Source organism: Procambarus clarkii, chromosome 60, assembly GCF_040958095.1.
Source record: "Procambarus clarkii isolate CNS0578487 chromosome 60, FALCON_Pclarkii_2.0, whole genome shotgun sequence".
In the NCBI taxonomy this organism is placed as follows: Eukaryota; Metazoa; Arthropoda; class Malacostraca; order Decapoda; family Cambaridae; genus Procambarus; species Procambarus clarkii.
The window spans coordinates 15,316,776-15,334,034 of NC_091209.1; the positions used below are offsets into that span (position 1 = coordinate 15,316,776).

General features: G+C 39.3%; 1 protein-coding gene across 1 annotated transcript in view; it reads right to left on the reverse strand.

The window, feature by feature from the left end:
- The window catches only part of LOC123766792 (general transcription factor 3C polypeptide 1), a 39,779-nt gene that overhangs the window by 3,743 nt on the left and 18,777 nt on the right, over positions 1-17,259 (reverse strand). The window contains 13 exon segments of the mRNA XM_045756179.2: positions 66-195; positions 2,654-2,947; positions 5,440-5,590; positions 6,056-6,194; positions 6,465-6,616; positions 8,202-8,352; positions 10,066-10,334; positions 10,687-11,586; positions 12,503-12,733; positions 13,261-13,518; positions 14,294-14,564; positions 15,725-15,859; positions 16,263-16,387. Of these exon segments, the coding sequence (XP_045612135.2) occupies positions 66-195; positions 2,654-2,947; positions 5,440-5,590; positions 6,056-6,194; positions 6,465-6,616; positions 8,202-8,352; positions 10,066-10,334; positions 10,687-11,586; positions 12,503-12,733; positions 13,261-13,518; positions 14,294-14,564; positions 15,725-15,859; positions 16,263-16,387 (3,206 nt within the window).

Here is a 17,259-nt window from a genome sequence, read left to right on the forward strand (position 1 = left end):
ATTCCCATGAAAATACTGTGATCTTACATGTATGATAACAATGAGAAAGAATAAGTGATCCTTACACATTCTGATGCTGCTTGATTGTTTTCTCCATTTCTTTGGAAACTTCTTCATCTCTTCTGTACTTCCTCTTGCGCATGGCCAAAAAGGAGTGAATGTGTCGCACAGGCTTCCCACCTTCAGCTTGAGTTTCTTCCCCAAAATAATTTGAATGAGAATGAGAACATAAATCAATTAGTTTATATCATTTAATAAATACTGTAGTGAGATATTAACATAAAAAAAACTGACAGCGAAAGAATATGCCGAGGCAGAGAAGCAAAACAAAAATATGTGGTAAGCTGTCACTCTACACAAGGGTTGCATTCCCGGAGAACTTGTTTTTCCAAAGCTAAGGCTCGGGGTAGAGAACACTGGAGAATTCTCAATGCATCCTGGAATGACTGACAGAGGAACCTTCTTTTAAACAACTCCTCAAAGCAACACCAGGAATAAGACTCATTCAAGAATAGCTTTGTTACAGCTACTAAGAGCTAATTAACTGGTTGCCACCACCACCCATCAAGTGGCAGCAACCTCAGGTACACAATGGATAGCAGGTGATCCCACCTTACGTTCCTTTTGAGGCACTCCTAGAAAGGCATAGTATATAATAGGAAAAAAGGAGAGGCTAGGAGAGACTTGTGTGGGATGCTCAAAGCAGCTTTTTCATCTACACTCAAAAACTTATTTCTGAGTTTAGACCATTCTGTTGATCCCTTGGGCAAGAATTAATCCTAACCGTTAGAAGGGCAACAGCAGAAAAGAGGACAACTTGCCCATGCTACAAAAGGGATCCGGAAAACGTTGGAGAAAAATAAAATCATATTTCCCCCCCACTTGCCCAATGGTCCAAGTACCCCTTCCCCAATGGGGAGGGGGTACTTTCCCAGCAACTCAAGTTGCATAGTCAAGAGACCCAACATATTTCCAGAAAGCATCCCTGCAAACCAAAACAGAGCTAGGAGAAGCACCGAGTCCATTGGTGGTAGTCAGCAGAGGGAGGAGACGGCAAACCATGCTGGAATCCAGAAAAAAGACTAGTCACAAAGTGAGATTGAACAAAGCAATCTTCTTCAATTTCTTAAACATGGCTGACAGAACTAGCTGATACAATAGATCCATGACCCACACATGAAGGAAAATGAATTGAGACATTGACGTATGCCAGACGTGGCAGGGACCAGTGTAGGGAAGTAAAGACCTAAAAATGGACTAAAGAAGAGAGATGCCCCCAACAGAGGGCAACTAAAGGACTGAGGCCAATAAAAAGCAATCCTGGAGCCAACAAATTAATGCCAATAAAGCACCAAAACAGTCATGCTCGGCCCTGATCCTAAAGGAAGGATGAATCTCAGGCCTCATGAAGCAAGAGCCAGGACTTGCACACGCCCAGGACTTGCACACACCCAGGAGAGAAGATAACCAATCTAGGTAAGACTGATGGGAGAATGAGGCCACCTCAGCACCTGAAGAGACCATAGGGAGACAGGAAAAAACAGAACAACAGCTTGAAACAAAATCTGAAGGACCCAAGGGCCCACCGGAGAACAAACAGGCCTGCAGAGTCCACGACACTGAGCCAACCAATCAGGTGAGGAGGCAGGTAAAGATACACCGCTCCAAGAGCCGATTAATTTGAGTAAACTAAAGTTAACTAACTGGGTCAAAGGGGTAATCTGTTTAGTACACAAATCAGACCATCTTCCACACAACACTGTTGAAGATACAACTGACCGAGCATAATACCCACGAGCCCTTAATGTGCCTACAAACACCTAAAGCCCTATCTGATGATAAGTTATGTTAATGTGCTAAGTCATACCACTGCTGCAGTGCTAACACACTCACCCAGCAATAATTAGGTAACTGATTTTTAAATAATTGGAAGGTTGCATTCCAGGGAAACTAGTGGATAAGGCTTACCATGAGCTATGGGATAGGAAAGCTCTCAGCCTACTAACTAGAGTCATCTGTTCCTGTATGCACCTGTGCAAAAAATAAACAAAAATAAAGCCAGAAGAGTGCAGCGTATTAGAAACACTCAATGAAAGCCAGTCCGCATCTGTCAACTGACATGGAACAGTCAAAAAGTATGCGAGGTTGTCCACGAGTGGTAACTTTGAGTATCCGAGCAATCCAGCCGATATTATCCAGTGCTCCTTAGCAGCCACTTTGTTAATCTCAGTTTGGAAGGGATTGAGAGTTTATGTATGAACTCCTGTCAGTCATTCTGGGCTGGTTTGAAAGTTCAACCATGATTCTCAGTCACTTTATGACTATGCATTTTTCTGCCTGACTATACACGATCCTCTCTTATGGACACCATCTTTCCTTAGGGAGCCTCAGAATGAGATACAGCAGGCCAGAAATTAGACCATAATGTAGGGAAGTATAAATAAATACACTTGCAGTGTTAATTTCAATTCCTCATAATGCAGTACAGTATTATAAATTACAAGAATAATGCTCAAAAACATTGTCTCTATTTGAAGATCTCTATACACATTCAATTATTGATTTATCTTTACTATCACTTGTCATATGTAAAAACTTCTTGTCAACGAAGTTTCATATCAAATTGATAATTATGACTAATGTTAATTCTTACCTGCTCCATTGCTCATCTTATCACTTCTCCCTAAGATCCTCCTGGAACGCCTGGATGTTTGGAAAGTGATATCTTCAGTGTTTATCAAGTCTGAAGAGCTGCCGGCTCCAACCTCCTCCAGTATTTTGCCAGCACCATCGGCAAAACTTGTGCTCAAAGTGGCAGCATTACTTTCTGTTGCAGATTGAGCCATAGTGGTGACAGACGTATTATTACCACAAGTATCAGCAGTTAATAGTGATGTGTTCACTTTTTCATCTCCAGAGGTGCTGCCAACTGGGGCAACTCTCGGACCTGTAATGGGTTAGGCAATTAATTACAAGCAGAAACAAATTTGAGTACTCAAAATTTATAATCCACTTTACAACAGATTGATTAGCCTCTATTGCCCATGAACACAGGTATGCCAACTTACAAGAGGCTAACTGATTGGAGGCTTATCTACCTCACTTGTAAAATGGGTACCAAGTATTTTCTTCACTAATGGTTCACTTTTTGGCTATATCTACTTGTCTAACAATTACATCCACATCTTTAAGACTTTATGAGCAGGTATGATGAAGCTTTAGAAGGTTGACAGTAATAATTGCAATAGGTATCTGATGTCTTGTATCCCACATCTTAGCCATCACTCACTAAACAAATGTAACCATGTGGTCTGCTACATTTCAATTTGATTTCCCTTACCTTCAGGTGACAACTTCTCCTTCATCCAGCGCCGAATCCAACTTGCAATCGATAACGTGTCGTCCAGGGCTAATAGTCACAGCTTCAAGTTCTCCAACTAAGAATCGTACTATGACTTTTACCCAGAAGCATAGCCTTCCTCATCCCATTATTGCTTTATGGAAATCCCTTTCTGTATAAGCACATTGTTAAACTCTTGGGGTTAATCTTTAACTTGTCTTGATTGCCCCCATGTCTCTCATATCAGAACTGAATGCTCTAAGGCCTCAAAGTCTCATCCCATATACCCTAGGGAGCCGATGGACGGGCCCACCTCGATATGCACTCTTCTCTTGTACTGTCTAAACTAGATTATGGCTACCAAGTCTATTCCACAGCTTCTCCCTCGATGCTTTGCACCATATGGGGCTGTTACACCTCAGCTCTGGTGCCTTTTGTTAATCCCCTAGCCAGAGCTTTTGAGTTGAAATCTGCATTCTATTCCTACAGGATTGTCATGATCATTACTTCCTTCAGTGTAATAATTCAGGGAAGGTCCTCTTGTTCTCTCCATCTCTCGTTATCCCTCCTTTGTATGATCAAGTGAGAGGTCATCACCATTCTCTTCCCCTTCTCTGTTTACACAAAGAAGGGGAAGAGGTCATTCAGGTACACACAAATGGGAGAGGTAGCATAAACTTTTTTTTTTAATCCATGCGAGCCATGTAAGTGACAATTGAGAAATGGTCATTGATCAGGTGTAAAAATTCCAGAAATTGCCTTTTCTTCACTGTGGTTACAGAGCCATTAAACTTGTCAAACCTTTATGGGCAGTGTGAATGACATCTTCCAGGCTCCACCAGCTCTGCCGTATGAACAGTAGACCTTGTATTCCCTCATGACATGCCAGCCTGTCAGGTGACAAATGTGTGTAGGCAGAGCCCTGGAGCAGGCTCTTCAGTAAAAATGCATGGTATTCTTCCCTACCTAGTGAACTGCCAATTAGGGAGAAGGCCACACCCCCAGAGTCAGAGTGCCTATACTCCAGTGACTTAGCCAGCCTTTTCATTGGTTGGGTAAAATAGGCCTAGTTGTCCTGGCTCTGTGATAAGTTCACTGTGGTGCCAAGGGGCAGAGTCTCATTGAGCTCCAGAGTACAGTTTAGTAGTTTGTGTGCTTTGAGCCATGGGGGCATGTGGGGGATTGTGCTTTTGGCTAAAGGAACAGGCATTACCAACTCAGCCTGTGTATTACTCCAACTGCATGTTGACCAGACCACACACTACAAGTTGAAGGCACGAATCGACTTGAGAATGGTCCAGGACGGACCGAAACGTCGTCGTCCCTTCAACTTCTAGTGTGTGGTCTGGTCAACATACTTCAGCCACGTTATTGTGACTCATCGCCTGCACTCCAACTGCATGTATGATAAATTGCTTTATCTGTGTTCATAACACCTCTGAACACACTACTGTCGTTCATTGCCATAGGGATTTTCCTAGCTTAGGATATAATTTGCATTTAATAAACTTACTATTATATTTTTCCCTGGAGTATCAGTGGGCAACCTCCCCCCCCCCTCTTCCCCTGCATGTCATAAGATTGGGCTGGTCAGCAATAGCCCTGATCATTATCTATACTCATTAACTCACTAAGGAATATCTAACTGATCCCAGTACATATCGATTTGTTACTAACTGTTGAATTAATTTACATCGGCTATAACTAGAGTTAAAGTATCAAAATAGTTGAGGGAGAGTCACATCCATCTGCTGTCTTTTGCTTCACTCCACGAGTCATTGACAGGTAATTAGAGTAATTAATCAAAAGAATTCTAAGCTCTAAGTAGAGAGTGTTTGTTTTCATGGAGATGGTAGTAGCAAAAATTCTTAGTTCTTAATGTCAAGTAGCCCTTGTTATCACCATCACCAAGCGGTATGTCTGGTGCAATTATAGAATTAGGTGGCATATCAGAGTGGCAGTGGCTAGCCTGACATATATCTGGTGGTAGAACAATCGCTAATTAATAGCTACCATTTGTAACTTAACAGTCACCAAGTTATAAATGTTAAAGACACATTTACAACAAAACTAATAGTCTTAACATAAAATTGTCTTACCTTCATGTGTGTCAAGACTCTCTGTATTGGTGATCTCACTTGTGGGATGAAGTGGCAAGGTATCACCATGCGGTACGGGAGAAGATACCTCGCAAGTTTCCTGGTCAGCATCTTGGATGACACTTTCCTTGTCATCCATGCTACTTTGCTCCTGAAAGTAATTAAAAAAAATAAAATACTGTACTGAATAAAACAAATAACAATTAGTGTACAATTCACAACATTTCATTTAACTAAAGACAACTTTAACAGCAGCCGTCCAATTTTATAAAATAAATAAGTAAACAAATTTGGGATGGTTGAAGAAAATGCTAAAAAATATTCAGGGAAAAACAGCAGTGTCCTTCCTGAATGTCTTGTTCTTGTATCTGAGGCAATGGGTTCTGACAATACTTACTGTTGCTATGAAGACCTAAATAAGCCAGACTTAATGTACCTGACAAGGTATACCAATGCCGTGTAAGATAATGGATACTAATGGTAAACTTCAAATATATAGCTGCAGTGCACTAATGGTAATGAAAACAAATTAAACATGATTTCATAACAGCAAATGTAGTATCTTTGCAAACAATCACTAGACAGGATCCATAATAGACTTCCTTGTACAGCCTACCTTCAAATCTTTGTCATTTTCAGAATTAACTTCTGCTACATTTCCTGTGCCTTGATTATTGCTAGGCTTTGATCCTTTGTCAGCATTCTTCAAGTTCATGCGATATACACCCTGTAGTCGTACACTCTGCCGACTCACTCTGAAGAAAAGAAATTTTGATTTATCCTGATAAACTCGTGCAGAAAAGCAATGTGTAGCATCAAGGGGTCACCCTTCCCAACATTTATGGTTATTTGGCAACAACAACATGCAGGTGAAGATGCAACAATAACACATTGTTATTGTTACCAAATATTGTTATTTGGCAACAATAACTTTCCTAACTTTAATTATTTCTTAATAATCATGGATATCAATAAATAAAGCAGTTGAGAAACTGTTGTGGAAGAGAGAAGATCCTCCTACTAACCTCGTGATCTTGTTAGTATGAATAAGCCAAGGTTTGGTGTAATGCATAGTGACCCAGCGCACCACAGCCACACCCACACGCAGCACCAGTAAAGCCTTCTCCATCAAAGCCACCACACTCGTAATGCTGAATGATCTGTCTCCAAACATTTTCTGTAAAGTTTAAACAAATAAATTGTTTCCACACCGCATGATGGTTAACCTGTTCAGCTGATTAAACAACCTGCCTCCCATCTCATAATGCATTGTCATCTCTCTCTCCAGTACAAACCTGACGCTATAAAAAATCCTACAAATACCTATCTTGCCTATAAACTCTATCCCTCCACCCAGCTCATGAGTCTCTCTCTCTCTCCTTTCTACACATTCTCAAGTAGGGTAAAGCTGGTACTGTATTGTGAACATGTGGTAATACGTTCACCTTCCCCTCCTCATGGGTATAATGGTGACTATTCATAGTGAGCAAGCACCAGCTGCACAGCTCATGTACCATATCATCACAGCAAACTTGTTGGAACTTGACATAGAACAACATGCATGTATAACTAAGGAGTCTAGACAAAATAAGTTGTTTGAAAAATTTATGTTTTTCATATAAAATATTCACATATAACAGTACAAATATCAAGTACAAGTATTTCTTCCGGTTCTATACAGTACTATATTCTAAAAATCTGGAATTCATGTGTGTATTATTTAGAAAGCAAAGCAGATTTATACATTTTTGTAATGATAACGTAGATTTTGTATATTAAATATACTTGTTATACCATATTTTAATTATCTAAAACTATGTACACAGAAGGGGCAAACCTCTATACAGATAAGTGAAACTTATATACAGAAGGGGGACAAACCTATGTACATAGTGGTGGCAGGTGTGTCCTATTGGTCAGACTAATCAGTACAAGGTACCCGGGACTTACTGCCCTTGTTTTTCCGAGAGACCAGTAATTGTTAAAGATAAATGGGCAGAATTTCCTTAGACCTTCAATGCTGTGCTGGGGTTAAGTGCCATTAACGGTTTCCAAGAGCTTGCAGGTCTCTTATTAACTGCTACATTATCTGCCTCGGTTTATGTTCTAGGGGCCACCTTCCCTGTGACACTTGGTTTCCATCCGAGTTAACTTCTCAGAGGAGTTATCTTCCTCTCCGGGTTCGAGATGAACCCAGACCAGGCAATAACTTTGGGCTCTGTCGCCAAGCGAGAACCATTGCTGAGGAGTTCATGATTTACTTAAGTGTTTTCTGTGTTGCTCTTAGTGTTGGCTTGTGCAGGAGTTTGCCACTTTTCCAGAATGGTGCTGAGAGTAGTGAAAAGTAGCCAATAGGCTTGTCACTGGCTCACTTGCTACTCTCTCAGCTCCAGGACAAAGTGAGAAACTTGCTCAAGAATAGTTTTTCATTTCACTCTTATTTTTTCCACTAGTTGAAACTAAATTTCAACCACTTGCAAAATGGCCATGACAATTTCCATCAGTTTATCCCTCTTTCCCTCTGCCTCACAGTGTGAAGGGTGTCTACATAGGTATAACAAATTACTGAATACGAAAACTTAAATACCTATACAGTACTTGTTTTATCCCAAGGATATAGAAAACTGGGAAGGTTAAAATACAATTGTTTCATGTTAAAAATGTTCTATCCTTTGGAAGAAAGTAGGTAATCTGCAACTATTATACAGTACTCACAATAGAACATGGAACTATTGCAGTACAAGATGTGGCACAACTGTTACCTTAAGATTCTTGACAGAAGCGCCAATATCCCGGCAGGAATTGATGTACTCGTAGACCTCTCTCACAAAGTCCAAATGCTCGGCACTCTGGCCTTCTTCTTGCCATTTGCTCAAAACGTCATCCAGTTGCTTCCAGTCCTCAAGTGTTACTCTGTAAAAAATATATCCTCATTTTGTAATTATAATCAGTATTAAGTAGTACAGTATTGAGAATATAAATTATAGATAAATAAATGCTGAAAAAAAGAAATAATAGTAATACAGTAATAATAATAATAATAATAATAATAATAATAATAATAATAATAATAATAATAATAATAATACAGCACTGAATGTAATGAAACATTCCTCTTTTGGGCATCCCTCAATAACTCCCTAATACTTAACACTTAAAGGTCGGGTATCATCAAATGTTAATTCCCAGACCAATTAGATTACCTGTGTAGTCATTTCCGACTATTATCATATGGTGTTTTAAACAAATGATGAAAAATATGGTTATATCTGCTATTGTTTTAAGTTGCAAACTTCATTCAGAGAAAAGATGACAAAATGGGCTAAATCTAGCCCAATGATGAATAACAACAAAGTAAAAACAAAAACAAAGCCCTACTACACTCAAACAAAAAGCCAGTAGGGAAGAGCCATCTTGTCGATATGCAATAGCAAAAATGAACCAGGGACCCTAATGTCTGTTAAGGCAGACATTAGGGTCCCTTGCTCGCATATGTCAAGACATGTGGGAGCTCAGTGCCATGGTACAGTCTTGGAATAAAGTTCCTAGAACATAACCAAAGCAAAGTACTGTACAACCTTAGAGGAATCCCATCCATGCTCAACCAACAACAAACTTCAGTGGAGGTAACACTGGTGCCAATGGTCATCAGCAAACAACACCAGGGACAATATTCCTGGAACTATGCTATAGTAGAACTATATAACCAATGACAAAAAACTAAGTTACTAGATAAACTCTGTGAAGCAAGCTGCAGGAGCAAGGCTAGATCTCTTCAGTGACAACAGTTTGAATGGAAAAACTAGTAAACAACAAAACATAACTTTTGGTCACTGCAGACCATATGATGTGCCAGGGAAGTCACAGGCCAGAAAGTAAGGCTCTAGCTCCTCACTGTTTACCAGTAGGATACGACTACTCAGTACTATAGTGGTGGCAGTAACCTACTTGATCAACTATTTTTCATTGCTAATCAGGGTTTCGTGTGTTGAGAATTGCCATTCACAGAGGGTGTTGATAGTATGACTCACTGCTGTGTATCACAGCAGGCAGATCCCTTAGTGGCACACAAGACTGGCTCATCATCTCCCTTCCCTAACCGTTGTCTCTGATAATACAACTTACAATGAGCCTCATCAGGTTTCAAAAGGAACATCGCAAGAGCATTGTGATTCACCATTATCGTGATGCTGTAACAGTTCCTGCCTTATGGTAGCATTCGAGGAGCCTTGACTCGAGAACAGTATAGGAGTAATTTGTCAAGGTATGCAATGTAACATTCTAAAATAGTTTTGACCGGACGAATTTTCTTTTCATATTCATAGGAGTTCAAAGCTAACTCCTACTCACATTACTTGTAATACTGTACTCTAAAGACAAACTTATTTTTATCAACAATTCACATTTACTTTGTCATGTTATTAAATTTTTGTCTTGTTTAATCATTCCACAATTTACTTCCTTAACTTTACCTCAGCATAAAATAAAAGCCGAGATTAAACACACGACATTCTACATAGAAATCAAGAAGTGACATTTTATGGAATTAAGTGAGCTAACTATACATTATTCTGAAGCACTAGGACTGCTACTCTTTCTGTACTTTAAAAAACTTAAAAAACTTACTTTTTCCTCTGTTCTAAAGCTTCTGAAACTACTTTTTTGGGTAACGGAAGCAACATGTTGTCAATTGCATCTACATCATTTGTCACTGCTCTATCAAACTCATCTTGCTGCTCAGGTGGTGGTCTGAGGCGACAGGTTATCTCACAGGCGTTGACCACCAGGTGCTCTTGTGCATGCTGGATGTTGATTTGGTTCACCTCGGCCAGAGTCAGCTGATCTCTCATCATATAGAGTCCAAGGCGTGAGGCCGATGACTGGCTTCCTCGACCCTAAAAATATCAGAAGTACAGTACTGAACAGAACAGTATACAGATACATCTCCTAAACAAATTACCAGTACTATTACAAATTAATTAAAGATTCTACATGTGTCAACCCTGTCACGTAAATTATCGTGACAGACTAACTATGCCCAGTGTACGAGTTAGATTTGAAAAAGCTCTTGCAGGTGAAATGTCATTTACAAATAAGGCTTTACTCTTATCTACATGTTTATATATTCTTGTTGTCAGGGACAGGAAGCCTGTACATAGGCTTATCAAGGTCCTCCAAAGACACTTACTGACTTTCCCAAGATGTAACCCACAAAGCAAAGTATTACACAGTGAAGCCATTTCTCACCTGAGAGCCAGTGGCATCCAAGTCTTCTTCTGCAGAAGACACATCACCCTGTTGGAAACTATCCTCCGTGTCTTGCATGTCCTCGATATTTTCATCCAGTGCTGCCTCTTCCACACCTTCTTGCTTCACCTTCATCACTGAACCTGTCCTCTCTCTTGATGCTTGGTTTAATTTTGTCTTCACTGTAGCTTTGTCCACAGAACTTGGTTTTGCCATCACTGGTTCTTCTTTTGAGGATTTACGGAGGGATCTGGTGGTGCGCTTAGCATCGTGTAGCGATGTTGTAGCTACTAATTCCACTTTTTCTAAACTGTCTTGACTGAGTTTAGCTTTTTTAATTTTCTCTTTATCATTTCCTACCAATTTCCTCTTTGCTAGCTCACTTGTTTTGCTGCTCTCTTCGTTTGGAGACTGAGATTCTTTTAGGTCTTTCAGCTTTTCCTTAACTATGTGTGTTCCTTTGGTTTTAGCTGCAACATCACCCCCAATGTTAGATGAAGATGGACATGGGACATTTATATAGTCAAGGAAGGATCCATCTAAATCCTTAATATCTCGGCCAGACATCTGTGTATGTGAAGAGAATCGTTCCAGTAGACTCTGGTGGTGGTCCTCCATGATTGGTTGCTGCTGATCCATCATAATGATCTGTTCTGGGATCACAATGTCAAAGAAGAGCCTCTTAGTGGCCATAAGAGCCACAATGGTGGCACAAAAGCCACCTTCGTGAAGAATCACCACTGGTACTCCATCTGATCCAGTGTTCCCATTACAGGGCTCAGGAGTCCCTTTGACATCAACAGCTGTGGCAGAATTCCTATTTTTAAGCACAACTTCACGTTTCTTCTCCAGCAACTGCTTGAACATCTGCCATGACTGACTAAATATTTCATACTGATACTGAAATGAAGAAAATTTATTACAATAATTACATTAAAAGATAATTTCCTGCTTTAAATATTTATAAAAGCCAACACATAATACTGTATAATAAAAACAGTACAACAGCCAAAAGCAAATTAACATCAATGGACACTGGCTATGGCTTCTTTGAATTTAATCCTCTGAATCATCCACATTCAAGGGATGTCAAATGTGTTGGTGAAAGCCCTTTATATTGTTACTCTGGGATAGACAGGTTTCCTCCATGGCGTCCCCAACACCAATGACCCGACAGCAACCAAATAAAAGATTCTTGCTGAGCAGTTGTAAAATGACACCTCTGCCTTGACTATCATGATCCTGGCTAATAGAACATTTAGTGATTATACCTTAATGAATGTGTATGTGACTTGCTCTAAAAGTAGACATTTATTTTCACTCAAAACTTGAATTTGGTAGAGCTTTCCGTAAGCTCACGAGTTATTTTTTGGTGTCTTCTTTTGACAATTACAGTACTTACATTTTATTTACAGTCTCTTGGTATGCAATCTCAGAATTTACCAAATTAAAAAAATTTACAGGGAAGAGATTAGAGTATCTATATATATGTTTTGAAGATACCAGCAAATAAGTCGCATTGCTAGGAACATAATATCATAAAAGAGCAAACTCAGGTGATGAACTTCAAGAAACTACTGTATATAAATGTCTAAGTAACAGGGAAAGAATTAGTAATGATTCTAGTATGATGAATGCAGGAAAGGTACACTGTAGATACGAAGAATAAGAGCAATGATAGCAAGTGATGCTCATGACAACACCACTGCTGAACATAGTTGACAAGGTTTATGGGCTATTCATGCCTGTGCCACCTCTTGTGTGGCTTAATCTTCATTGACTATTCAATCAGTTGACAACAATATATAAAACTTACTTTGAAGTTGAAGACATGCAGGTAGGTCACTGAAAGTTGAAAAGGTGATGTGGAGAGTGGAAGACAGGTCTGGGCAAATAGAGATCGGTTGTAACATTTCTTGTAGCTGATCATCTGATCTTGACGCATGCGAGTCAACACAGAGTTGAGGAGAACTTGAGGGTACTGCTGGTATGCCAGGTACAGTTGGTAGGCATAAGAGTCTCTGTCATGCTTGGAGCACAGTGAACTCTGGAAACAAAAAATATAGACAATTTAATGAGTTTTCTGGAGAGAATATATACTGTAATTACAAAAATACATAATGCTCCATTGTCATTATGTAATGCTAGCATAAATAAATATTTATACTGAAATGCATCTAATTCTGGCATCAATATTTCAAGACGATCACCCCCCCTTATGTGGAGTGGCTGAAAATTGCCTCGACAAACACATACAAGTGAGATATATAGATAAAAACATGACGGGCTAAAAGATACAAATAAGAAAGAAAAAACATCAAGTGATACTGGGGTGCATTCAGATCACGTGGCATGGCAGTGCATGTACAGCCAATAAGAAGAATTATCAATCAGATAAGAGGCCTTAATATTTCCCCACAGTAATGTTACCACAACCCACAGAGACTGACAAGTCTATCTCCAAGCCACTAAACTTATATAATACAGCATAGTATATACCAGACAACCAATTGTAAATTACAACAGATTTACATACAAAAGTTGAGCATTGGTCACATAATGTACTGTACTTACATATATTAGAGCATTGACCACATAAAAGTCAATATCAGAGATTGTGTTGACTTCATTGACTTTGAGTTTGTTGCGTAGGGAAGAGGAAGCTTTGATGATGCGGTATTTCTGTTCAAACTCCTCGGCCAGATCGGGAAGATCTGGACACTGGCGCGACTCACTTGAAGCGAACTTGATCACCAGTCGACTCATTAATCGACGGAATAGCTTGGCATACACATTTTCTATGTTCTTCTTGTTACGTGGAAGTCTTGGACCCTTAAATATAAATAGAACTTTGAGTATACGACTGCAAAATAAGTATCTAGGACATGTTAAGGCACACACCATGCCCTCACATTCTCTTCTTTTAATGTAAAAATGTAAATGCTGTAAAGTTAAGAATTAGAACAGCAAAAATGTACATTATGCGATGCATGTGCAGTGCTAAAAAAAAGGGACTAAGGAATCTGGGAGTTATGTAGACTAGTGGAGAGAGGTTATTCAACAGATTCAAGAGTGTGCAAGGAGAAGAATGCTGGAAAGATGGGTGGACTTGATGAGAGCATAACACAAGACATAGTAAGGGACAAGGAGATTTGGTATCCTAATGTGGTTTTGTGTGGTGCAGACATTGCTTCATCTTGCAACCCTAGATTTATCTTGAAAATTAAATTACAACTCTTTAAATTTTCGGCCCAAACGATGATAATGTGAGGAGATTTGGGTTTGGAGCCTTGCGATGTACATGAGGCTGTCACCTAGTGGTAGGGAGGTGTAGGTAATCAGGCAGGCAAACTGGCATTTGCAGGAACCCTCTATTAACAGTCACTTACAATGCCAAGAGAAAGTTTAAAAAATTTTGATTTTTATGGAATGCACCTTTGTCAGTCATATTTGGGATCGAGTTAGTGACCTTCTGTAACAAACACCTTACATGATCTTTCCTGGATGATTAAAATTACCTATGGCACCAGTGACTGAATGGTGTCCTGCTTGACTATTTCTGATCCTGGTCATATGGCACAGATATGAGAACATTTTAACTACAAACCTTAAATTCTGCAACAATATTAGTATCCTGCTTGACCTCTTCTAGGAAGATGGCTACATTATCCTCTGTCGTCGGATTCTTCATGATGTAGTTGATTCGTCTCTGGCATGCCCGCGAGGTCTTGTTGCGAGCCTCGGGAAACCTCTCGTGCAACAAGTCTCTCACTAGACTGAAAGTGATCATCTGGCTACGAATGTTCGGGAAGAGGAAGGAAGATGCAACTTTGCACAGGAGCAGGAAGGAGTCCTCGGCCGATGACCAATCCACTCGTCTGCATCAAACATGAATTACTAGTCACACAAAAACATTTACTACCAAAGTTTCAATCATCAATCATCAAACTCATTTAATAAAATTTGAAGTCTGATGAAACTTTCCTACTCTCCAGCATGAATTCACAATAAATGCATTTATACTCTTATGCATAATTATCTCATAAGCATACAAATTGAAGGATAATTACCGAAAATAAGTGCACTGGAAATACTGTACACACTTTTCAGGATCAATGGTCATTAGCTTCAATAGGTTAGGTGGGCTTGCTTAAGTTTGTATACTTACATATGGAAAAAGCACACAAATTATACACTTGTTAAATAAAATAAAGTTACAGTACTACTAAAATTGATATACGTCATGCATCAAATTAAATCTTGTGTAGAAAGCACTGTGGAGCATTATTTCAATTGGACTAAACTGCATAATTAGCCAATTATTCTTATGGTATTAAATGTTTCAAGCATTAATGATATAAATTACAAATACATTATGTAGGTAGGCAGAACACAACGGTAAATTAAACACTGTTACTGAATACGCACAATGCAATCAGGTCTCTCACTCTGAAAGTTAATTATCCACAAAGAAGTATAAAATCATCAGGACAAATGGGGGGCACCTTTGACAAGCCAACAGCCTCCTGTCTCCATTGAGGCCACTGGCAAGATGGTGGCTATCGGGTAAATTCAGGTAAAAGATAAACGTTTATAACGTAAGTGCTGGGGTTGTCACCTGCAAGTTGCTGAAGGCTTAGTGTTGCTTTTTATTTGGATTATATTCTTACAAGTACTCTTCCACATTACAAATGTGTAATATAGAAGAGTAATTTTCATAATGAATAAATCTACATTATAAATAAATGTGTATTTGTGGCTGGGAAGTGACTGGTGTACACAATAATAATTCAGATCACCGTTTCATTAAGAAAAGTGGAAAAAAATGGATTATGGAGGTCTATGGAATACTGTACATTCCTATTTTTAACTCAATCTGCATATCCTGAGGTTTACGCACACTGAATCTCTTATAGAGCGTGAGGGTTGATTGTATATTAAGTGTGTGTCAGAAAATCTCCTACAGTACTATAACCTTTAAAGATATTTAAAACTCTTAATATAGTAATAATCTCATTATTCAGTGAAGTTTTCTTACAATTTGTTCATTCGTCTAAGAGCAGCCCGATCTTCTTCATCATAGTAAGGCTTTTTGGGAGATTTCTTGCGCATTTTTAATTCACGCTGGTAGCTTGTAGGACGATTGCGCTTCTGTCCCGAGCCCCGGCCATGTCTGTGGATTGATACCTTCGGTGTCACTAAGGTACTATGCCAGAGATAAGATCAGGGATCTCTCCCAGAATAAGTCAAATAATTAGCATGCAGCATTACTAGTGTAAACTCGCCACTCACTACGATGAGTCCCCAGAGTCCTACAAGAATAAACATTTAGCAATACAATATTTTGAACAAATATATATATTGCTCTTGCTCTAAGTGCATTTGAGAACTAAGAGTTAGTCAAAAACATTAGAAAGTATACTGATGGTTTTGAATGCCTCTTTCAAATATGAAAATCAAAGAACTATAACAACAAAGATAAACTTTATAACATTCAATAGATTTCTATTATATTTTATATTAGGAATATCAAACAAACTATCAAATTCTGCTATAAGTGCCCGGCTGCAACTCACTTAGCTGGTGGGGTGTCTGAATCAGATGACTGAGAGCCTCCTCGTTTACGTTTCCTCCCACGGGGCGCCCGGGCGACCAAACCAACTGGCACCTCAAGAGTCTTTCCATCACTTCCCATTCTTGGCTGAGCAAAGAATAAAGCTATGTAAGCAAATGAATGAAGAATATTAGTTTCAAATATTTATTTTCCAAACTTGAACTTTCAGTAGCCTCCTTACATCAGATTCCTCTGGGTTTTTAGATGGTATCACACACAGTTAAATGCCACAGGTTATTTTCAAACTTCCTGTATGGTCATATTGATGCTATAGAGGTTTGTGCAATCTTAAAATTTTTCTTGAGGGAAGGTCCTCCTTCATTCTGCGCAATCGTGCTTTGTTTGCCTTTCACAGCAATATCAGGCTGTGACAGGGCCACGTCAAGGTTCTCAAGTTGTACAAGAAATTGGCTGCAATGGACCACAAGGCTTAAGATGCTTTTAATGGAGGTGTTTCATTTGTGTTCAGCAAAAAGCTCTTTGCTGTACAATTTTGCTCAGAGCTGTTCTGCTGTGTTCTTCATCCCACTTTTTGTCTGCTATCACCATCAGATGCTATGCCCAAGTGGTTCATGCTGCTTCTCAGGGACTGACTGACAAGCACAGAGAAGGTACAGTACCTCTGAAGGCTGTTGGTCTTTGATAGTGTCATGGGAAAGATAACCCTGAAATAAAGCTGAAGTGGACAACACTAATTGGAGGCACACAAACAACAGGCCACACACCATAGTGAATATTACACAATGGACACCCCTAAATAGAGAAAATCTTAAAGAATAACCATTCTGCTTCACTTAATCATCCTTGGCAGAACTGAAGAGAATGTAGGTGGACTGTCAGGTGATAAGTAAGGATGGCCAGCTCTCTAACCTTGCTTTGATGATGGTAGTACTGCAATCTAGTGGTGGTCAGAGCAGTGAGTATTTATTCAATTATTAAGTTTGCAGAAAAATAACTGC